Source organism: Sprattus sprattus, assembly GCF_963457725.1.
Source record: "Sprattus sprattus genome assembly, chromosome: 9".
NCBI lineage: Eukaryota > Metazoa > Chordata > Actinopteri > Clupeiformes > Clupeidae > Sprattus > Sprattus sprattus.
Window position 1 is genome coordinate 22,949,128 of NC_137928.1, and position 24,843 is coordinate 22,973,970.

Consider the following 24,843-nt stretch of genomic DNA (forward strand, 5'->3'; position numbering starts at 1 on the left):
TTCAGTCTGTGACCACACAATCTAAGCAAAAGGACACAACCCTTCTCTTTCCTCGCTCTGTTCCTCCTTTCCCCTATATGCATGTCTGACACATGCCTATACTGAAGTGGAATTCCCATCATGCCCCATATGCTTTCCAAATGCTCCATTTGATATTCCAGACGGCCCTTCCCCAGATATGGATCACAGCTGTGGGAAGCACGGAATTGGTGCCACCAAAGCCACGCTCATAACTATCTGGGGGGAAAAAAAACCCCACCATTACCTGACAGCAATTTGATATTTAATCTACGTGTAAATATCAGTTATGCAGTGAAGTAGAAGGACATTAGTTTTTTGATTCCTCCTTGAGGCGTATCCTGAACATCATGAGCATGCATACTGTGCTGCGATCTGTTTGTCATTATGTCAAAGAAGGAGGGTATGGGAAGGCTAACATATTCTTCTCACACAATACCGTTTTTTTAAAGAAGAGACATATGAAAATAATGCATCATCACAACAGAAGCCTATTATGTGTAGATTCCTTTTTCTTTTTCAAACGGCATGAGGAATCTTTTCATTCCTTTCCATATGACTAGCTCTATAGTTGCGGTCTGATGGCTGAAAAACAGTGAGCTGTTTCTAAGAGGGCTTCTCTGCCACTGGCCTCCCACCTCTCTCAGTCTTGCACATACTGTTCCAGTGATGGCCTCGACGCCCACCTTTGGTGTGTCACTCATCACTTACTTAGGGCCTGTTTTCTCCAAGGTTCCTCTGTAGAATCAAAGAGGAATGGAGCAGAGCACAGTATCACATAAACTCACATACATAAACACCGATGTGGGTCGCACTCACACACCTTCACCACATTTCTCCAGTATGTACTGTGCTTATTGTGCGTCAATGACTTCCGTAGTGCCAGTGGATACAGACTTATTCATGCGTGTGTTATCAAAACATGAAGTTAACTTCAAGCTCTCCAGCAGTGCCATGGAGCAGGACTCTCTCTTTCTTAGTAATGATCTCAACTAAGGACTGTCTCCAGCTCTCCTTACGGCATATTTACACTGTCCTATCCTGCCAGTTGTTTTCAAGCAGACAGTGGAGTCATGTGATTTTCCTGAGGACATTATGTGTTCGTTGTGTCTCTGTCTATGTTAGTCTGTGTGTGTGTGTGTATGTGTGTGTGTGTGTGTGTGTGTGTGTGGGAGGTGAACAAGGGTCCACTCACACTCACGATACACACACTTATTCCCCTTTGTGTGAGAGTGTTCTCAGCACACAAAGTCCTGCGTATCGTGCGTAGCTTAATTTTTGGAAGGGCCATCATCTAAACCTGGTTTTCTCCCCTGGTCTCTCACACACACACACACACACACATTCACACATACACACACGCACAAACACACACACACACACACACACACAAACACACACACACACACACACACACACACACATCTCTCCAGCCCCCTCGGCTGCATGAAGGATGAGTTCAAGCAAATTCAGCTTGAAAAGGTCTGCTGTGTCTCCCCCTCTCTGCGGTCTTTGTCTGTGGGATTTCCTGCTGTGCTGTTTTTGCTTTCTGAGTGATCACACCAAGTTTGTTTTTCCATCTCCTGTGTTCTTCACACACTCCAAAACACACAGTGACCTTTTACAGAGTAGACAGACAAATAACCCTTTCTCCTCTGCCTAAATGTCAAAATCCTAGGTGTTTTTTTTTTATTACTTTGTTTTGTTTTCCATTTTAACTTGGCAGGTCATGTGTCTCCCCATAGGCCAAGAATGTGCGGTCAAGCAAGGCTTGGGTTTCTGACAGGACATGCTGTACAACCTCAGAGGACAAAATCTTTTAGGGGGGAATTTTGGTATGGATTGGTGACCTCTACATTGCAATGCAGAAAAGAGGGAACAGCAAATGCAAATGATGATGCAGTCAAATGACTTGCATCAAATAGTACAAAACTCAAACAGAATGACGTAGAGGGAGCAAAGGCACTGCTTGAGTACTCAGTGTGCTCACTGTCTATTAAAAAGACAGTTTGTTCTGTCTCTGGCTTCTACCTCAGCAGCCACTGTGTTGGGTCTCTGTCACTGAGTCACTGAGTACCAGTTTATTACACACTTTCAAATTTTGTATGAATGATTGATGCACATGATTTTGTCACAGGCACATAAAGCCCCATGGGATACATAACGCCCCATGCGATCGGTATTGTATTGGAGTGCACAGAGCACGCAGACACACACACACGCAAACAGATCAAAGTCAGGCTGCACGCATGCCTTGCTCTTTGTTGCTTTCACACCAGGGAAGTGAGAGATGACAGGGCCAGTATCTTCAGGACTGACACCAGCATGAGTATGATCAAGCAGGTCCTGTCCTTGGAGTGCCCACCACCCTGGAGAGGAAGATGATGGAAGACGAAGGGTACAGAGCAACCAGTAGAGGGGGCCCCAGGAGACCGTGGTGACAGGAGATGTCAAACAGAGACAGCTACTTATGAAGCACCTCTTGCTCCTCCTCCTCTCGTCATTTTGGTAAAAAGCCAACAGTCTACTACAGTATCATCTCATCACAAAGGGACAGATGGTTTGACTTTACCCTCCTAGACGTCCCGCGGTGTAGGGCTTTTTTCTGTCCTCAAGATGGTGCCGCAGACATTGAGCGATTTGAAGAAGTCAGTCAGACAAATGTTTCTGCTCCTTGGCCTTTCCTCCATGCGTGCAAGGGTTGTGCGTCTGTTCCCTCCTGTTTAATCATTTATCAGGCATTATGTTCTCCCACATGCGGAGAGCCCTTGGAAAAACTAAGATAAAAACGCTCAACAGCAGAGGGGTAAAGGCTGCTTTTAAATAAGACCTCAGGCTCGCTACAGAAACCTGTCAGAGAGGAGAAGAGACCAAATGTTCAAAATACCCTGCTGCTCCTGGGGCTGGTGGGCACCTTACGGGTGGAACTGGGTACACAATCCTGTATAACATCACAACAACTTACGCAGGCAACAACTACACACAGTAATACAGCCTAGGTATACATTGCTATAAGCACAGGCACATTATAGATAATCCATAAGAACATAGTGGTAGCATTAATTATTACCAAATGTACCCAGACACATAAAAAAGGGGAGATGATACGGAATTTAAAATTATTTATTTAAATTATTATTATTTGCACACAGGAAAAGACTGCTTATTGGATTTTGTTTTCTCAACCTAAACATGCAATTCAGTAGGTTGGTGAATGGTTGAGTGGGTACATTTGAACTTTTTGATAAAAATGCATGTCCACAGATTACTTGTAGGATAACTCATTCTATATTATGTTTATTGTGTCTGCCCCAAGCCCTTAACATCCCCTCTCCCATTGTTCGGATGTAACCCAACAGAACAGAGCGACAGAGGGAGGAGGTAGGGTGAGAGAGAGAGTGAGGGAGAGAGAGAGAGAGAGAGAGAGAGAGAGAGAGAGAGAGAGAGAGAGAGAGAGAGAGAGAGAGAGAGAGAGAGAGAGAGAGAGAGAGAGAGAGAGAGAGAGAGAGAGAAACACAACTTTGTATTGTTTTGGCAGGCCTTATGGCTATATGACCACATGTCCTTTGCTGTAGTGCATATTTAATGCTTAAGCCCTAACCATTTGGAGGGTTCATCACGCTAGCTCATCTGTAGTATTTTATTTCTCATGGCAGTGGCAAAAACAGCTGCCTGGAAGGCTTGAGGTCTTCCGGCCTTTTCTCCCTACAGGGAACACATGCAATGTCAAGGGATGACTTACCATGGCACAGGTTTGCCATGCAAGGTAGCAGAGAGAACCAAAGAGCTATTGTAAGTTACTGTGCCTCCTTCATAAACGCCATGCCACATTACACAGTCTCTTTTTTTTATTCAAAAGGTCAGCCATAACGTTTTAAATATTGAATACAAATTACATGTGCCATAATTCTGCCATGCATTTCTTTACTCATGGGTCTACACTGTTGTAATTCAATGGTTTTTATATCAAGTTTTATAGATACTGATATTATATCTCAATAATAAATATTTTTAACTTAATTTTGCTAATTGTGTTAGGCATGTGACACTGTACCAGTGTACCAATGTAGGACTGTGTATTATGAAGCCAGACTTAAAGTCTAGCTTGTGCCAGGTTGTCACTCTTCCTATGCATGTGTGCAAGCAGGGTGCGATTTGTCCAAAAACCAGAGGGGGGGATGTTTTTTTTTTTATCATGAGAAAAAAAAACAAACAAGCAATACATAGGCCTAATTCTCTTCATATACATGCATCATATATGTCTATCATGATATGATAATCGCTGCTAGACGCTCAGTTCTTGTGCTCCCTCTCATTCACGTTGAAATACTGAAACCGAACGTTAGTGCCAGCGATGTAAGCAAGTGTAAGAAAACGCTGTCACAACCTGTCTGTTTTTTCATAGTTTTTTTTTAATAATTGAGGGTTATCCCCCCCATATATGAAATTCATCCAGCTGAGGTGGGGATGTAAAAACCAGATGGGGGGTAAATCCCCCCCAACCCTGTGTGCAAGTGTGTTGCTCAGTGAGCTTGCTTCCATGCTGTTTGGCACAATGACCTTGGGGTACCTCTGAAACAGTCTTAGAGATTTACGGCTGAAGTTATGGTGGTATGCATTACAGTTGTGATGCTCCATTTTGTATTACTCTCGTTGTTGTTAGGTTGTTCAGCATAAGATGTATCATATAAAATAAAGGCTATTTATTTCTGCACTTTCATATTTCATAACATAATTAGCCTAAAAGGCAAACTGTTTCATCACGGTGGTTCCTTATGCTTAGCAGACAAACATTTTTACAAGCTTTATTCATGTAGATGGTATGAAAAAACATGTTTGTAATTTTGCTATCAATACTGAAATGATCAGGTCTTTTGAGAAGTTTTTGTAATTGTGTTGTTTTGTGAATAAGTATCAGTATTCACTTCATTCTGTTCTCATACAGGCTGTGTCAATGTACATTTATTTCCAAAAAACAGCATGCATGTTCTATACTTGCAAATTCAATGCTACCAAAAAAGAGGGATCTCTGTGGTCTCTTTATCTCATTTTTTCTTTTATTGAATCATCTTTGTTTTCATCTTTTCATAAAATTGCAGAAAACACTTCGTTATTGATTCCGTCTCAGTGGTGCTTTGACCACTACTACACTAGATGGTGGTATACATTTAAGGAACATTGCTTGAGAGAAAAAAAAATAAAACTAAAAACAATGGCTTCCGGTCACTGGTGACGACTTCCGTGTCTGTGCTGACGCGGCGTTAGGAACCGAGCGATTCATACAATCTGTGGACATACGTGTCAGTCTCTTTGCTTTTCGGCACTGAAAGCTAGGTTCGCTACCAGGTGAAGTCTCGAAGCAATGGCACCTAAAGGCAGCAGCAAGCAGCAATCTGAGGAGGATCTTCTGCTTCAAGATTTCAGCAGAAACCTCTCGGCAAAATCGACAGCGCTTTTCTACGGAAATGCCCTTATAGTCTCAGCTATTCCCATTTGTGAGTAACGTCAACGCTAACTAGCCTGTAGCATAGGCAGCCAACATGTCAGTGGTGCTGTTGCGATAGTTACTTTCATAGCAATAAGCCTTCATATGAGGAATATGTGCTGGCAGCTAAATTAAGGTTAATCTAAACAAACCATGTGAAATGAGCAATTCGTAGTTGTGACTATGTATGCAACAATCCTAGACAACGTTGTACAGGTCAGCTAACGTTAGCTAGCTAGCTGTTATTCTTGGTTGAAAATAACTTACTGGTAGTTCCTACGTGGACAAGTAATGCAATGTTAGCGGCTATTAGGTTACTTAGGTTTCCTCTTGTCATTTTCTAACAATAAATAACTCATTTGTAATAACATATGATCATGTTAATTTACAATATAATACGTTGACGCCTAGAATGAATGGCTTGGCTAGCTACTCAATCAGTAGAAGCCTTTGATTGATAGCGGTCAGATTATAGCAAACGTTTTATCTGTCAACCACAGTATTTGTGGCTGTATCAAGTTAACTATACTGTATTTTTGTCTTGCACCAGGGTTATTCTGGAGGATCTGGCACATGGACTTGGTACAGTCTGCCGTTCTGTACGGCGTTATGACTCTCGTCAGTACATACTTGGTGGCCTTCGCCTACAAAAACGTGAAATTTGTTCTCAAGCACAAGTTAGTACTCTCCTGTCTACTAGCATGTTGCCTTGTACTTTCAAGTTTCGTTTGGTGGTGTGAGCTCTATTACTGTTGTGAGGATTCTATGTGAGTGCATGAATGTCATTGCCTTAATTATATATATTCAGGGTTGCCCAGAAGCGTGAGGATGCTGTCTCCAAGGAGGTGACTCGCAAGCTGTCTGAGGCTGACAACAGGAAGATGTCCCGCAAAGAGAAGGATGAGAGGTCAGTTAAACTCTCCTGATTGCAAGCTAACTATCAAATGATAACATTGTGCATCAACTGTAATATGCCAAAGGTCTATATTGATCAAAATGTCTGTATTGACCATTTAATGGCTTTAAAAGACTAATATGTTGAATCAGATTTGGCCTAGAGTTTTAATATGTTACTAAAAGGCAAGTAAAAGACTTGAAAGGAAAGATTGAAGTGATTGTAGTTTGTTCGTTATTGTTTAGTTCTTGCTTACATTTCCAGCCCAGTTGGGGGGAAAAGGGGACAGAGGGCAGGAGGGAGTTATCTTATGTTGTGTGTGTTGAGGGAGGAGCCTGAATGTATTGACTGTCTCCTTTAGGATCCTGTGGAAGAAAAATGAGGTTGCAGATTATGAGGCCACCACCTTCTCCATCTTCTACAACAACACCCTCTTCCTGGTATTGGTCATCGTGGCCTCCTTCTTCCTGCTCAGGAACTTCAACCCCACTGTGTATCCTTTTACCCGGTCTTTTAATAATAATAATAATAATAATAATAATAATAATAATAATAATAAACAACAAACAATAAATTCTTCAGGCCATGAAACACCCTTCAGGAGATTATAATGATATACCATACTTCATTTTGAGTAGGAAGGCAATATGATACTCGGTGTAATAGGTGAAAAGGTCTTAAGTTGGTTACATTACCTGGTAGAAGTAGCTATATATTGTGTAATTAGACTTTTTTTCTAATGTAGTCTAAAATGTTTGTTTGAGAAATTGAAAAGTGTATTTGCAGAGTGTTCTAGGCCCTTCTTTCAGTGTTTCTCCTTGACTCTCTACAGTAACTACATTCTGTCCATTAGTGCCTCGTCTGGCCTCATTGCCCTGTTGTCCACTGGATCGAAGTGAGCGAATGAACAAACGAGCTGGAGAGTTGGAACCACAAGAGGAGGAAAAGAAAAACTAGTTGGGGGATGAGGTGGGATGGTTTGGGAAGGGGTTGGGGCAAGCCAATGATGTGACTGTGGCCTGGACATTATCATTTCTGTTGTGCATTTTCATGAAATTCATGATGTCATCTGTGGAGGTTTTTTCTGATCTCCGCCATTCTCTTTTTATACAAATTAAAGATAATGGGCCTGAACCAGTCCTCTCAGTGTTTGACCCTTCATGATGTTGAAGACTACCTACAAATGGCTACAAAAAGAAGATGCACACATTACCAGTCTGTGTTGGCATAATGCATTTTATTTCAAGCGAAATACAGGATTTATCTTTATATATTTATAAATATTTACATAAGTCACTGCTTTATGACAAGAAGGAAAAGCATAATGATGGAGAAAAGACCCTGATGCAAGTATATAATGGCTTGTAAACACCGTTTTAACTCTGAACCATAGAAAACAGATTTAACATCACTATGATTCTAAAAACCTATGGTTAGTAAGGAAGTACTGACAGAAGCTTTATGTACATGTAGGGTTTGGTTAAAGGCACTCATTAGGAGAGGATTGGGAAAGCAAAAAACTGAACTGTTTGAGTAGTTCTTTGTTATGAAGCTGGGGTTCTGTACAAACAATTGAATGCTTGAGAACAGGGTTTGCAGATGGTCTATGCAGTTTGCAGACGTTCATATCTAACGCAAATTTTCATTTAGATGATTCGGAAGAAATTTGACAGTCGCTTGATTGAAATGATGAGTTATATATTCACTCATTTTAAAGATATATGTTATTCGCCCTGCTCAGGAGTGTCTTTATTGTAAAAAGACATTTTAGCATCTAAGAGAGTAAGAGGTTGATTGGACTAATGTTTTTGTACAATGATTTATGCTTAAGTATTAACCAAAGCTCTTGATTGATGGAGCTTTTCAGACAAAAGCCAAAAAATATCAGTCGTGTTTTTCCACCCGTTTCCTTTAGAATTTGGCTTCAAAACATTCCAACCAAGAACTTGAGGTACCTTAAAACTGTAAATGGAACAAATGAGTGTAGGATCCCACGGAAAGTTAACATAAGGATGTCTTGTGCCACACTGGAGTTGTGCAATGTACCTACCTTATAAGCTGATTATAGTACTGTGGCTGTTGTCAGGAAATATGGGTTGAGGTCAGTTCGCTTATATTACACACGCAAAAACCTTTACATCCCTTATAGTAATACATAGAAAAGAGATACAGAAATGACTCCATCTGCAATGCACACTATTTTCATATGAGCCCAAGAAGAGTCTGCGTTGGGTCTTCGAGGGATTTCAGGTAGTAACTGGTATAAGACCAGCATTCTGTCAGCAGTCAATGATGTGGCTTCACTAAATAAGAAAATGCAGAGGGATAGCTCTCCCTCGCAGGTGCAAACAGAAGACAGTAGTCAGGCGCCCATTCAGACAGGAGTGGAATGCAGTTCCCTGGTCCACCAGAGGAGGGCGTCATGCTTCACAATTCCACCTTCCTTGAAATTCGACCCCCTATAAAGCTCTACTGCGTTGCAGCCCTGCAGGGGACTTCATAATAGTAATATGGGACAGCAGTTGCTAATAAGCTCAGTTGTGCTGTTCTTGAACTGTGTATAAAGGATGTTTCTTCTTCTTGTGTGTTGTTACTCAGCGACTGTGTTCTTTCTCGGGGTACGCTTGTTTGAGATTCAGGCTAGGTTACTCAGATTCTATCCGGCTTAGGCATGCAGGTTTGGGGGTTTAAAATGTCCAGCCCTGGGGGGCCTGTAGGGAGGCCAGGCTCTGGGTAGACAGTAGGGACACAACGTAAATCGTTTGTCCCACACTGGCTGCATTATCACTGTCACTTGTCTTAGTAGAAGACGCACAGCCTCACAGAAGAGCCTATGAACGGTAGTCCTTCTTACTGTAAGGTCGATTGCCTAGGATGTGGTCGATGTCAGTTACCACGTGAGAAGTCATTTTCGGAAGCACCTGTTAATTTGAGAGAATGCAGTAATGTTCTTAGGCTAGCAAAAGACTGCTACACATGACATTCTCTAGATATGCAAAAGACTAAGTGCGTGTACCTTAGGCTACTAACCTGTATGGCACCCAGATTCTCTGTAAGCTGTTCAGGGTTCGATGTTCCAAGAAGCACAGAGCTCACTCCCTCATTCCTCAGACACCAGGCTGAATTGAAGAGTAAAGTTTCGTTATTATTAGCATAATGCATTCAGAATACCTCTGATCAAACAAGACCTGATCTAGCATGTAATGTCCACTAGGTGGTAGCAGTACTTTACTGTGGAAGCCTGAATGCTCTGCTTCTGCGAACATTGCCTAGGTACCCTGACAGAAGTTAACTCTGGAATGGATTTAGCCCTGATCCACACCGGCACCAGGTCAGATTCAGAGGCTTATTTGGGCTGCTGTGGCCTGCAGCTGTTCTAAAGTGACTATTTCTGCCTGCTGATTCTGCAACTCTCACTTGGTAGATAAATCATCTAGCTCCAGGTAAGGAAGGAACTGCATTGCAGCTATACGCCAGAGCAAATCTGACACAGGTGAAATGTGCTGTTTCTTCATCTTACCCACAGCCAGCTGTGGAAGAGTACAGCCCAGTTTCTCGGCAATGTGACCCAGCTCCTTCAGTTTAGCCTGTTGCTTCCTGCCGTCTTCGCTCACGATCTTATCCCTCAGCCACTGGTATGACTGAGGAGCAGAGGGAAAAAAAGCAAAGAAATGACACACAAAATAAAACAATGCTTGGTCAACGGGATCACCTGTGCGGGCTTGAAATGTTAGAATTGAAACTATATCATAGACATACATTATTCATTAGTTTTTACTAGGCACCCATTAGAGAATAATATTCAGTAGACATGGCATATCTAGTCTCTTAAACCAATAAATGTACTCAGATTAGCTTGCACTTCACAAATTATAGAAGGAAAATAAGAAGAATGGTCCAGGAGAATACATTTCCCCTTATCCACAGTTCCCTGTATCCTAACTGGCAATGAATTAACATCAGGAGCCCAGTTTTGCTCTAAATTTTTTTATTAGTTTTCCTTGATTTGTTACAGGTTGATATTGATCAGATGGAGTGAATAACTAATTCATTGTCATCAATATATTCACTGATACGGATCTTTTTGCACAAGGCATTAGAGGGTGCAACTATTATTTACACCCAGAGGCATTCAGAATAATAAGTTCTGCAAGCTCCAGATTTCCTGAGAGAATACACCAGTGCTCTACGTCTATTTATTATTCTTGTGTCATAAATGTGAACTTGGACATCTGGACCTATATTCACCAAGCATTTCATCTTACCACTAAGAGTACTTTTATGTCGCACTAAAAGTTTCTACCTAACAATTTTCTCCTAAATCGCATTTACAAAGCCACCAGAGACCAACTTTTACTGAGGAAAAGCATCCTTAGCTAAGAGAGAGACGAACTGTATTTCAACTACTTCGGCGATTGGATGATGATTGACAGGTCTGTTTTGGCGAGGAGGCATGAGCTTCATTGCCTGCTGCAAAGAATGATAAAATAAATAAATAAATACGTGGTACACATAATGCTACACATTAAATAATAGGCCAAGTGGAATACGCTACCGCTATTCGAGAGTGTCTTCGGTGAAATGCATCTTTATGATGACAGTTCATTTATACAATAAAACATTACATATAATTCCATTTTGCACTGAGTGGGTTGTTTCGGTCGGTGACGTAGGCTATTGCGTCCCTTACAAGCTCTATAAGTGTCCCCTCGGATTGAGACGGTATTTATTTGTTTGTATAATGCTATAAACAGCCTTTCTCCGATCATTTGAGAGTTGGTCTTACTGGGTTAGGAGTCCTCTCTACTATTTCTCTCAAGTCCTCCCAGACTTAAGTGCCACTTTGAGCGCTAAGGGACTTGTGAATTAGGCCATAAAGTTAAGGAGCTACTTTTAGCAATTAGATGCTTTGAGAATACAGGCACTGAATTCCAGGAAAGGCACATTCATTGGCTTGTGTCACATAAAACTTAATCTCCATACCTTCATGGAGGCCCTGGAGGTTTCAGGGATGCCATTCTCATACTTTCCAGTAATGATGCCACAGGCTAGGGGAGACCACGTCATAGCCCCCACCCCTGAAGCCACAGAGGAAACACAAGTTTAAAAAGTTGTACATGATTCTCAAATTCAGAACATATAACTGCTGTTCCTAAGAAAGCTTTTAAAAGGAGATTAGAAGAGGAATATATGGGCCATTCTACCGAATTGATGCAAAGTCATGTCGGATATATTTTGAATTTTTTTATGGTTTATTCCCAAAACTTTGTCCATATATATATTGTACCATATCTAAAGTACACATATCTAGTAAAAGAACAGTCAAGTTTTATATTGTATTTTCAGAATGTGTTGGAATGTTTTTCCTCTTCCAAAAATTGTCACTTCCGAAACATCACATTTACTATAGTGAAAAAGTATTATTATTGACCTGTTCAGATTGTGTTTCCTTCCCTTCTCTGAAGAGTATTTTTACAAATACTTCTTGAAGGTTTTCATAATGAAATCCATAGAAATTAATTTTTTACCAAATTTTCAAGTTCAATTTATCTGTTTCGGTAGTGACTGCACTGTTGGATGGATGTTAATTTCTCTTTCCAAAATCATCCAAAAGGTGCTCTGGGCCGCCCTTTAGTCCACACAACACATTTATTAAAAAATTATGGGATTGAACTACTTACCATTTCATTTTGTCACTACCGAAATCATCTGGTCACGACCATATGTTTCGGTAGTGACTGTTTCGGTAGTGACAATTCTAGCTAACTTTAAGCGTAAATAAAGAATTGTAGCAAGCACACGGCTTGCAAACACATCTTTGAAGAGGTGAACACACATACAAACATAAGATTTTCCATGAAACCCCAAAAGGTTTACTTAATTGAAGAAAACATGCGTTTCGGTAGTGACAATTCTTAAGGTTACACATCGATTTTCAGACTTTGGAACACATTTATATAAAAACTATGGGATTTAGCTACTTACTATTCAACCATGAGGGACAGAGATGCAGTGTCACTGCATGGTCAAAAATGCAGAGTCGTGGGTAAAACACAGGCTCAGCCAATGAACTAAAACTCTTGTGTTTCGGTAGTGACATGAAAACTAGGGACATGATTTTTTGAGTATAGTAAATTGATTTAAAAATTAAACCCACAATAAATCTAAATATTCCAAGTTCTGTTTCAACCCAATCATAAAGATCTTTGAAATTAAATCATTGAAAAAAATCTAAAAAAATTGAAAAGTGTTATTTAAAGGCATTGAAATTTAGATGTCAGGGTTGGGGACAGCTACTTCCCAATAGAAAGTACCCTATAAATGATGATTTTGTATATATTTAGCTATCTCATGTAATGCATTGGGTTTATATAGACCATAACATTTTCTAATTAAATATCTATGCCTAAATACCTAATTGTTTTGTAAATAGTTTTTATTGTTGAGGGACTGCATATTACACGAATTCGGTAGAATGGCCCATATATTATAAAGAACTACTGTGGATTTGCAGCATCAAAAAAGGAAACAATGAATTGGGTCCCTTGATTGAAAGCAAGCAGATGGTGTGGGGTGCGCAGTGAGGAGAGATGGAGAGGGAGTGGGGAGTATTGATTGACACCTGCCTATTTTATGGTAGAGCTCAGGCAGCTGCACCTCCACCTTCTCCCTCTGGAAAAGATGATACTCAGCCTGCTCACACACTGGGGGGATGAGGTTGAACTGTCTCGCCACAGAGTATGCCTCCTGGAGCGGAACGAGTGAAGTTGAAGAAGGAAAAGAGACAGACAGAGAGAAAGAGAATGGATTGGTAAGGAAAAAATTATATACATATGAGACAAAAATGCATGAGTTATTTCTCTGGGCTAAAACAATATAAATATCTCCCCCCAGACTACATTCTAAACTGGTTATGTTTCTTTTGAATGTGCCCATGATTTTGCCTGTGTTGTTATTTGCACTTAAATGTGTGGGTGCATGTCAGCAGCACAGTGCCCAAGGACTAGACATGTGGCAGGCAATCATTTACTTGCAAGCTAGGAAATTACCACATGCAGTCATATCATGTACACACTCCAAGCTGCGAAGCTGTGTTTGCGCTATTCGGCGTGACACCAGGAAGTGGAGCAAGCCCTCGCCAGGGCACAAATTACAGGTTGTTGTATCTGAGCATCGCCTCTCCAAACTCTTCTCCTGCCACGCGCCTACCCAAACCCCTCATTTATAAGCATGAATTAATAATGTGGTTTCAATTGCACCACTTTGGTCTTGCTAATGCACACAAAGCCCCTGGCATGTTCTAATTAGCAGCCATTGAAGATGGCATACGCTGCGACTAAGCAAAGCCGGCACAAAAACAAAGCAAACGAAGAACTTCACACACACACTCACAAAAAAATGGAGCACAGAGATAGATGACAGTGGAGAACGTTTGGCGACTTGCCTATTCCCCTCACCCACCCCCGCCCACCCCCCCCAAAAAAAAAAAAAACAGCTCTACTCTGACTCTTTCTTTATTTAGAAAATAATGTATCATGAAAGTCAGCTCCACACAGGATGAATGGTGACTCTGATGCTGGTGCCGCATCAAAGCGGCCGCAGGACTCCCTTTGTGAGCACCAGAATGCCGCCTGATCCCATCAGACAAGGCAGCTTCTGAGACATTATGGATGATCTCTCTTCAGTGCGGGCCTCAGACACAGTTCAGGGATATCTCAGCCCAGCAGCAGCAGCAGAGCGCTCCTCTATTCTATTAGATCAGCTTGATGTTGTCTGACTGTGTCTAAGACTTGTGAGTTGTGGGGTTAATTTGTTGCTTAGTTCAAGCTCAGTGTTAGGCTGATACTAGTTACCAGTTTTATGTAAGGATGCACTTTAGCCTGAAAGCTGAGCGCACCTCATGCTTCCAAGAACATGGCAAGAGCTCTGTGCTCAGGAGAAAAAGGTTCTCAGTCTGAGCTTCCTCTCTTTTTTCTATTCGCTTTTAAAAACCTAAACATGTAAGTCCAATCAGTCCTGGACAAGACTGCCAGCAGCTTTGACAGCTGCGCCTCCAAGTATATTAAGCCAGCATATCCTTCAGAGTTATTCGCTCAATCTAACAGTTTTATTGGCATATGTGTAATAGACCATTTACACGTACAGCTGCATGGATGAGTGTTGCATGTCACTCTCTCTAGACTCTCACTCGAATGGGCCACTCACCATAATTTCCATGGCTGTCCATCGTGACGTTCCCCAGTACATGGACATACCCTGATTGATGACATAGGTCATGGCTCTCACAATCTCTGAGAAAACAGAATCACAAATGATGCTGTCAGTTGTTTAATCCTGTGTTTAATGTATGCAGTAAAAGACAGACCAATGTGATTTGGTGCAAAAGTGAAGTGACAGCAGATTTAAAATTGAGAACAGTGATTCAAATTTTGGTAGAAGATTAAGAATTCCTGAAGAATGGAGAGATGGAGTGAGGGAATAAGAGAGTGAGAGAAATGAGGGAAGAAATTGGGAGTCCATCAATTCAGTCACAGAGAATGTAGGCCTAAGAGTCACTTGTGGAGGAGACACTGAGTGATGGTTGGAAAAATGAGGCACAGTCAACACAAAACTACAGACAGATAGGGACTGAACTACTGTGTTAGTGGACTGTGCTCTACGAAAACTACAGCTGCCAAAATAAGCAATCCCAGTCCAGACTCTAAAAAAAGGTTGGTTCGAATGTGCCTGACAACTGATACAAAGCACACTTTAAATTGCCTTCAACTCCAGTCATTAATTCAGAGGTGCCTAAGACCCTGGCTCCCGGCCTTTGCTGCAGACAGTGAGTGTGTGGAGAGTGACTGTAGCGGGACTCTGTTCTTTGTGGAGGTGACGCACCCGGTGAGGCTGTCTAGGAGTGTTTAATATGCAGCACACGAGCATCAGGGGAGATGACACGGCACTTTTGCTCACTGCACAGCCTCTCTGCACTGTACCGCCTGCACCCGCCACACACACCAGATTAACATGGAGAGAGTCACTCAAGCCTGAACACCTGGCGGAGGGGAAAACTGACTGAAGGAAACTTTTGAAGTTTGTCTAAAAATAGTGAACATTACACTGAGAATGAGAGAGGATGTGGAGGTACCTGCATTATTAAATTATCCGCAGTTGAAAAGGGTATACATATTGCCCCTCAACCCCCACTAACAGAGTTTTTAACAGTTGTTTCATACAGTGGGTTGGAGACTATAAAATTCAATTAAAATCCAGTTTTGTCTGTGAAGGATGAAAAATATAACATGTTGAAATAATACCCACGACCATATTTGTCCAATGTTGTCTCAGAGTATTTTTATCTTTAACACCAGCGTTCCATGTGTTTTTCACGCTGGGTTTAGAAGTTGGAGTTAAACCTTTTTGCTTGAGTTAGACCTCTCATTTAGACCTCTCACGCACCAAACTAAAAAGTTCCCACTCTCATCGTCCTCATCACTCACTCTGACATTGGTTAGTGTCCAGTCAGTAGCTGACTCTGAGAAAGACCTGACTCTCTTCTGACCAGAGCCCATATCTGAATCCATTTTGGGAATTATCACTCCGAACAGAATGTGGAATCAATAACACAGTAAAGTGTAATAAAAAAACTGAAAGATAAAGTTTACAAGTAGCTAGTCAGAATCCCTCAGCTTTGTTGGTGTTGGAGAAAACTACATGCATGGTTGTGGGATTTCTTTACTGTTTTTACATAATTAGCCTCCGAGCTCATTTCTCTTTCCCTACAAAACACTAACAATAGAGAGCTCTTAAATGGCTGAATTGAGACTCTTAACCAGAGTCTAGCAAACAGAAAGATCCTGGCAAAACAATTGAAACCTCCGCCAAGACACCACAAACTTTGATGTTGCACATAATATATACACTTTTATGCCCACACTAGCAAACGGGTAAAATGCATCATGCTTTCCTTAAAATTTGGGGATTGTAAAGTTGGCTCTTTACAGCCCTTTGTGTAATCCTCTCCCTTTTCATCTTACAGTGTGTGAGGTCCTGGGAAACAGTTGTGTGTTGTGTCATGACCAAACATCTAGAGGATAATGATAATTGGGATGGTTTTTGTGCACAGGGGAAAACATGTAGCACTCATAATGACCTCAAAGAGTAGAGCTCTGTCCGAGAGAGACGGATAAAGAGTGGTCTTAAACAGAAGAGCAGCCTTTGGCACGGAGGAGCAGCACTAAGGAACAGGAGAGCTGGAGCACAATGAACCCCAGGATTGTGTCACAACTGATTAACTGAACGTACCACACAAAGCCAGGTTGTGTCTGTGTGTGTGTGTGTGTGTGTGCATGTCTGTCGTCTATCTGTGTCTCTCTGTGTGTCCTTGTGTGTGTGTGTGTGTGCTTTTCAGTTTGTGTTTAAAACATGGAAGATACATAGAAGACTATGAGAGAGATGCTATTATAGTTCATTCTGTTGCGTAAGCTGAAGTTTTGGATGAGCAAAGATAATAATGTGAGAGTAACATTAAGAAACATCTTCCACTGCCTCCGGCTGTGCTGTGGCTCTTTGTGTTCTGTTCTCTGCTATCCCTCTTCCTCTCTCAACATCCATCCCTCGCCATCCCTCTCTCTCTCCTTCTCTCCATCTATCCCTCTATCTCTCCCTCTCTCTTCATCCATCCCCCACAATCCCTCTCTCTCTTTCTCTCTCTCTGTTCTTCCTCTCTTCATTCATCCTCACCATCCCTCTCTCTCTCTCTCCCTCTCTTCATCCATCCCTCGCCACCCCTCTCTCTCACTGGCTATGCCTCACCTGGGGCTACATGACATTTAAAACACACCAACTTCTATTTGATTTTACATCTTTGGGATCACAAGTGGCTTCAGGTGAGTGAGTGGACCATCTAAAGGGCCTTGTTCAGCAGAGCGCAGCCCCAGACTGGCTCTCTGTGCTTTTCAATGGCAGTCGCATCATGGCATTTCTGTGGCTCCGTGTATTGTAATGGCTTTGGCTAAGTGCAGTTGCTTTTGTGTGGTGCAGTGGCTAGCGGTGCGGGCGGCTGCGGTCCACGATCCCTCCTCTGCCTCAGGCCGGCTCGGTGAGTGGCCGAGTGAATGGCAGACTGGGTCAGGTCACTCTGTGTGGTCACCATGACTGGGCAGGAGTGACAGGGACCCCCTGAGGGCCACTCCTAAGAAGGGTGGTACAATTGTGCCAATCTCCATTTCACACCAAGCAGCACATCACATAATCATCGATCTGTCCTCAACTGCCCTCTTCTGTGTTTTGTATTCATTATTGTACTGAGGTGGTTGATGCTGCAGTACTTCTATCTAGTGATATGTAAATAGACATGTAGGGTAAAGGTACGTTATGATAAAAATTGTAATGAAATCACTTTTATTTTTATTTGTTTTATTTTGTCTTTATTATGCTACAGGAAACATTATTCTGAAGACAATGAGGGGGAAAACAAATCAGACAGAAGCAGAGGGATTGTGAATGTGTGTGTGGGTGTGTGTGTGTATATATGTGTGTGTGTGTGTGTGTGTGTGTGTGTGTGTGTGTGTGTGTGTGTGTGTGTGTGTGTGTGTGTGTGTGTGTGTGTGTGTGTGTGTACACATGAGAGCAAAACTGAGAGTAAGGCAATAACCAAACACCCTAACATGTGAGAGACAAGACAAACACTGGGAACATTTCTCTCTCTCTCTCTCTCTCTCTCTCTCTCTCACTCAGGCCACAAATATGCTGCGTGCTTCCCCCTGCTGTGGTGGAGTACAGCACGTAGGCCCTGACCTGATTACTCATCAGCCTGGCACTCTGGCATCATGGGAGGGCCTGAGCTGGCAGAAGAGAAGCAGGATCCTATGGCACCATGACAGGGTCACTGGCCAGACCAGCGGGACAGATCACCGCTGGCATTTGGGTGTCCCATCCCAGACCTGGACTTTAACATCCTCCAGCGAGTCCCACAGAGACGGATGATAGAGTCATGCTGGGCTGTTAGTGAAACAGCTCCCCTTCGCCTGCCATTCAGAGGCTTCTGTGCCTCCTGGGTAATACACAGAGCTGAGCTTAAAGCCGCTCTAGGAGGCTATTGGAGGATGAGTTATGCCAGAACTGACTCGCAGCTCCATGTACATGCCACCTCTGTTTTGAGTTCACTTACCTTCCATGGGCGTGTTGCTGTCTGGCCTGTTGGCGAAAACCACATCCACATACTCCAGCTGCAACCTCTGCAGCGAGCCCTTTAGACCTGTCAGGACACATTCACATGATTGTCTTGTGGAAAATACTAGATATTGGCAAAACAAAGTGTTCAAGAGATAAAAATTACAATTCCCTCAAGCTGATGATGAAGGCCTAGTATGCGTGTGTGTGTGTGTGTGTGTGTGTGTGTGTGTGTGTGTGTGTGTGTGTGTGTGTGTGTGTGTGTGTGTGTGTGTGTGTGTGTGTGTGTGTGTGTGTGTGTGTGTGTGTGTGTGTGTGTGCTTTACCTTCAATAATGTGCTTCCTTGAAAGACCCCTCTCAGTCTCTGCTCTGTACAAGAAAAGATAAACCAACACAAATACTATTAGTAGAGCAGGTGAAAGAAAGGGGATCTCCCACACTGAGACAGACTGAGATCTGTGTGGGGGATCAGGAGACTGAGACAGACTGAGACAGACTGAGACCTGTGTGGGGGATCAGGAGACTGAGACAGACTGAGACAGACTGAGACCTGTGTGGGGGATCAGGAGACTGAGACAGACTGAGACAGACTGAGACAGACTGAGACCTGTGTAGGAGATCAGGAGACTGAGACAGACTGAGACAGACTGAGACAGACTGAGACCTGTGTAGGAGATCAGGAGACTGAGACAGACTGAGACAGACTGAGACAGACTGAGACCTGTGTGGGGGATCAGGATACTGAGACAGACTGAGACCTGTGTGGGAGATCAGGAGACTGAGACAGACTGAGACAGACTGAGACCTGTGTGGGAGATCAGGAGACTGAGACAGACTGAGACAGACTGAGACTTGTGTAGGAGATCAGGAGACTGAGACAGACTGAGACAGACTGAGACAGACTGAGACCTGTGTGGGGGATCAGGATACTGAGACAGACTGAGACCTGTGTGGGAGATCAGGAGACTGAGACAGACTGAGACAGACTGAGACCTATGTGGGAGATCAGGAGACTGAGACAGACTGAGACCTGTGTAGGGGATCAGGAGACTGAGACAGACTGAGATCTGTGTGGGGGATTAGGAGACTGAGGGCCTGATTTACTAACAGGATTGCGCCCATTTCAGGCCTAAAATAGCGGGTGTAAACATAAAACGGTATTTACAAAGGAGGCGCATTTGAGTAGAGGCGCATATTAACGCTTTGTAGATATGTGCCGCACCGAGATGGGAGGGTATAAGGAACGTGGGCGTGTGGCGCAAATATATGGGAGGAGAGAAGTTAAGTGCGCCTAATGATGTATTGCGTGGTATTTACTAAAACTGCCTGGCAAGCGCAATACTTCAATTACTGAACCAGATCAGAGACGACATCGAACCCTCTAACCGGTGATCACATTCCATTCCATCAGTTGTTCAACTCCGGACAACATTGCAAATATTCGCATCCGGATAATTTCAAACAGTTATGGCATCAGCAGTTGGTATATCTCAGCCTTCACTCAGCCAAATATTCACCCAGGTACTCGACGCATTGCTACGGCGCACTGGTCAATACATTTCCCCACTGCCATAGCTGAAATTAGAGACATCAAACAGGACTTTTTTTTTAATTGCAAACTTTCCGAACGTAACTGGAGCCATTGATTGCACCCACATCCAAACAGTCCCACCTTCAATCCACGAACACATTTACCGAAACAGAAAGCACACATATTCAATAAATGTCCAGGTCATATGTGATGCCAACATGACCATTACTAACGTGGTAGCCAAATACCCTGGATGTGTCCATGACAGTTTTATCTTCTGGAATAGTGCCATCTATCCAAGATTGAGCAACAGGGATTTTGGAGAGGCCTGGCTTCTTGGTAAATTAATTTGTTTAAGTGGGGATATATTGTAGTGAACACATGTCCCTTGTAGACATTATTAATCTCGCCATGTACACATCAGAATCAGAATCAGCTTTTATTGGCCAAGTTAGTTTGCACAAACAAGGAATTTGTCTTGGTGCAGTGGCTCTCAGTGTGCTTACACATAATACACATATATACATCACAACACAAAACAATACAACAGTGCAAATAAGTACAACAGTGCAAAACAATACAATACAACAGTGCAATGGTCAACAATCCAATATGTCTTAAAAAAATATCCAAGGAGTATGTAAACAACAGTGCAAAGTGGAGAGTCCAGGAAGAGCAGGCATAAATACATACTATATGGTATTGGGTTATACAGGAAGGGTGAAATAAATAGATATGGTTGCGGGGGTAATTCTACATTGGTTATTTTTACAGTGCCACAGAGGGTTAGCTGTTCAGGAGAGAGAAAGCAAGAGGGAAGAAACTGTTCTGGTTTTCGAGGTCTTGGCGAACAGAGATCTGTAGCACCTACCAGAGGGGAGGAGTTGAAACATGTTGTGTCCAGGGTGGGAGGGGTCTGCATTTTTCCTGCCCGCTTCTTGACTCTGGCTGTGAAGAGGTCTTGGATGGTGGGCAGGTTGGCACCAATGATCCTTTCTGCATTCCTGACAGTCCGTTGAAGTCTGTTCTTGTCCAGTTTGGTTGCAGATCCAAACCAGACAGTGATGGATGTGCAAAGAACAGACTCAATGACTGCTGTGTAGAATAGGATCAGCAAGCTAAGCTGGCGCAGGAAGTACATCCTCTGCTGGGCCTTCTTGATGATGGTGTTGATGTTGATTTCCCACTTCAGGTCTCGGGAGATTGTGGATCCCAGGAACTTGAAGGATTCAACAGCCAACACAGTACTGTTGAGCATGGTGAGGGGGGGCAGTGCTGGGGGGCTCCTCCTGAAGTCCACTGTAATCTCTACAGTTTTGAGCGTGTTAAGCTCCAGATTGTTGCGACCGCACCACGGGTGCTTGATGTTGTTTCACCCAGCTTCACTTGCTGCTTCCTGTCTATCAGGAAGTTTGTGATCCACTTCTGAGGACTTCTGAGATGATGGTGTTGAACGCTGAGCTGAAGTCCACAAACAGCACTACCAAGTTCACATCTATATTGTTATAATAGACAGTTTATGCCTTAATGCCACCAATAGCATATTCTTTATAATCGTGTTCTTTTAAACATCTCGCTGTAGGTGATGGCGGGCAGAACAACAATATAACAGCGCGCACATTGAATCAGGTTCAGTGATTGAGCGAACGTGAACCAATATATCTATCTCCTCTTCGCTGAACCTTCATTTTCTCTTCCTCGAATCTCCATGGTGGCAGTAACTTGCAGGCGATTTCTCCCGTCTTTTAACGGTGCGCTAAATAATGATTGCCCAGCGCGGATCTGGTTTGATAAATACCACGGAAAATGCGGAAAAACACTGTGCGGTATATTGGGCTTTGGCAAAGGCGCAGATTAAGCTGCGGTCGCAAAGTTAGTAAATCAGGCCCTAAAGGGCGGAGTAAGCACAGAGTGCCCAGCGTGGATCTTGATTGATAAATTCCACGGAAAATGCGGAAAAACACTGTGCAGTATTGTGCGCCTTGGCAAAGGCGCAGATTAAGCTGCGGTCGTAATGTTAGTAAATCAGGCCCTGAGACCTGTGTGGGAGATCAGGAGACTGAGACAGACTGAGACCTGTGTGGGAGATCAGGAGACTGAGGCAGACTGAGACAGACTGAGATATGTGTGGGAGATCAGGAGTCCAAGTTTAAGGTCTTCTCTGTCAGCCTGTTCCTATGATGTGATTTATTCTCTTCCTCTTCATCAACCCTCTAGCCCTCTCAGGGAAGCGCTCATTCGTATTCATGAAGAGACACACACATAAAGTCAATCAGGGGCTTTGAAAGCTTATCGTACCTTCCAGCACCCCAGGACGACAGTAAAAGCACTCACAAAAGTTTTTGAGAGAGTGAGAGAGAGAGTGCCAAAGCCTGCATGGGTCCCCATCCTGCCTGAGTAAAGTACTTCAGTATTTTGTCTGTGATAAGACAGTCAGGGCTTTCCAAAAGGGAGAACTGGTCAAAAGTAAAAAAAGAAATAAAAAAACCTCATGAAATAAACCACATGATTTATAAATCTTTGTAATTGCAAATTTCACCATGCAGCTCTTTTAGTGACAATGTCCATTCCAAAACTATTTGTGGAAAATCGTAATCAAAAAGACGGTTTGTTGAATTTCCATGAAAGCATACAATAAAATAGTTTTGCCAACAGTACATATTGTACAATCCATCTAGATGGACATACATCAAATAATAGTGAAATATACACAATATAGACAAATATACACTCAAAAATGAAGAATGAACATTTTATCACTCAATACAACAGTCTTAGTGATAACTGCAGTAGCAAACATCTGCAGTTGTGTGTTGTAAGCGTGATTACTGGGAGGTCCAGTGGGAATGCCTCTCACTTACTTTCCACCCCAGTACAGCTTTGTGGTGATGACCAGACTGGACCGCCTGAGAGACAGAGAGAGAGAGAGAGAGAGAGAGAGAGAGAGAGAGAGAGAGATAGAGAGAGAGAGAGAGAGACAGGGATTTCTGCGACTCATTCCAATAATCATTGAAACCCTAATGAACTGTGTTGGACCCTGTGGTCCCTCCAATCAAAGTGTAAAAGCCCAATTTTAATGTCTCTCTAATCCTTGTTATTACACACACTTTTCCCAGACATTGGGGGAGGGTTTGCGGAGTCATTTGGCACTATGAAACCCTCATCAGCTGGCGTGGAGTCATTACATCTTCATTAAAAGTTAACGATGCTATCACTGCATAATTGCACTTGTCATTTAAGCTCACTCTTTTTGCTTCATGTGGGAGGATTCTGAGATGACCTTACTTGTTTCCCACACACGCCGCACTGTTGCTGTTTTGCTTGTGCGCCTCAAGTCGTGCATTTACATTTTAGATGAGCGTAAATGAGACTGTGGTGTGAACCCCCCACCCCCTACCCCAATGCCTCACATTCTAGCACATTAAACTTGAAGTGCACAGTTTGCAGTCACCGCTTACATAACCACTGGAATGGAAAAACCGCACAACACACACATAAGGAATACTGCAGCCGACGCAAGCATCTGACTGACACAATCACAATGATGTTGTAGAGAAACAAACTAGGACCCTGTCTCTCTTTTACACACACACACACACACACACACACACACACACACACACACACACACACTAATCACAAACACACCCCACACACATCTCACAGACACTTTCTCAGTGACACTGGGTAGCACTTTGAGACTAATTCACACCAAGGCCTGAGCTGTAAAGCAAAGGAACAGCCAGCCAGTGAATGTGTGAGCACTCCTGCTCTGTTACTTGGCATTCCTCCAAAGAAACAGACAGGAATGGAGGAAGAGATAGATTGATAGATAGATAGATAGATAGATAGATAGACAGATAGATAGATAGATGGATAGGTAGAAAGATAGATAGAAAGATAGATAGATAGAGAAGCTTGTCTGTCCATCATTTCTGTCCTTTCATGACCGTGTCAGCAGTCAGTGATTCTTGAGATAAGGGACAAAACAGGTTTTGATTTTCCCAAAAAATATTTGGATAACTTCCAAAATATATGATTACATTTATGTCAAATGAAGTTTTGTCTATCCAAACATGTTTTGGTTCAACCTCCCAGTTGTAGATTTTTTATGTTAATTGAATGTTTGCTGGGTCAGCACTTGATTTTTGTCATAAACATAAATATACTTATGGAAATTATTTTAAATGATCTTATCAGAAATATTTTTACTCATTAGTTTTCCCAGTTCCCCTTATAATGTACACAGGTCTTTAAATCATTAAAAACAAAAGTTTAGAGCCAAAGAAGTCAATGTTTAATGAGTCAACACCATCAGAGAAAGTCAACACCATCAGACACAAATGTTGATGGTGTTTGATGGTGTTTTGATGGTGTTGACGTCTGATGGTGTTGACAAAAAAGTACATTTCTCCTTATATCACACAAGATTCTCACAGGAGCCATCTTGTTTATCATCTGTTGATCATGGTCCAGCCAATCTATATAAATAAACACTAGATTGCAGAACATTTTACTCTAATGTTGACTCTTTAGCCATTTTGGAGTTGATACGCTATGGTAGCTCAAATTTTCTCATGTCACCAGGAAGACCAAGGAGCAAGGCAAGGGGTCCTTTGAGTTAAAGCTGCCCTAAATTATTCCTGATTTTTTCCCCAATTTAAAAAAGTCTGATGGTGTTGACGAAAACTCTGGACACATGTTCAACTGACCAGAAAGTACATTAAAAATGTTTCAAATTTTTTTTTTTAATGTTT

At 42.4% G+C, this 24,843-nt stretch overlaps 2 protein-coding genes across 4 annotated transcripts in view; one reads left to right on the forward strand and one right to left on the reverse strand.

Moving 5' to 3' along the window:
* Positions 1-5,299: 5,299 nt before the first annotated feature.
* ssr3 (signal sequence receptor, gamma) lies at positions 5,300-7,452 on the forward strand. Its single transcript, XM_080845355.1, has 5 exons — positions 5,300-5,513; positions 6,054-6,180; positions 6,312-6,410; positions 6,760-6,891; positions 7,231-7,452. The coding sequence occupies exons 1-5, from the start codon at positions 5,381-5,383 to the stop codon at positions 7,295-7,297; spliced, it is 558 nt and encodes a 185-aa protein (XP_080701481.1). The 5' UTR covers positions 5,300-5,380; the 3' UTR covers positions 7,298-7,452.
* A 1,777-nt stretch (positions 7,453-9,229) lies between these two features.
* kcnab1a (potassium voltage-gated channel subfamily A regulatory beta subunit 1a) overlaps positions 9,230-24,843 on the reverse strand; it is a gene marked incomplete at both ends in the record, with an annotated part of 65,510 nt that continues 49,896 nt past the window's right edge. For 2 of the 3 annotated variants that reach the window (XM_080844267.1, XM_080844268.1), the window contains 9 exons: positions 9,230-9,319; positions 9,429-9,517; positions 9,919-10,039; positions 11,382-11,476; positions 13,025-13,145; positions 14,604-14,689; positions 18,553-18,639; positions 18,881-18,924; positions 22,948-22,992. In XM_080844267.1, coding sequence (XP_080700393.1) covers positions 9,230-9,319; positions 9,429-9,517; positions 9,919-10,039; positions 11,382-11,476; positions 13,025-13,145; positions 14,604-14,689; positions 18,553-18,639; positions 18,881-18,924; positions 22,948-22,992 — 778 coding nt within the window. The remainder of the gene's footprint in view (positions 9,320-9,428; positions 9,518-9,918; positions 10,040-11,381; positions 11,477-13,024; positions 13,146-14,603; positions 14,690-18,552; positions 18,640-18,880; positions 18,925-22,947; positions 22,993-24,843) is intronic. The other variant, XM_080844269.1, reaches the window with a different exon arrangement.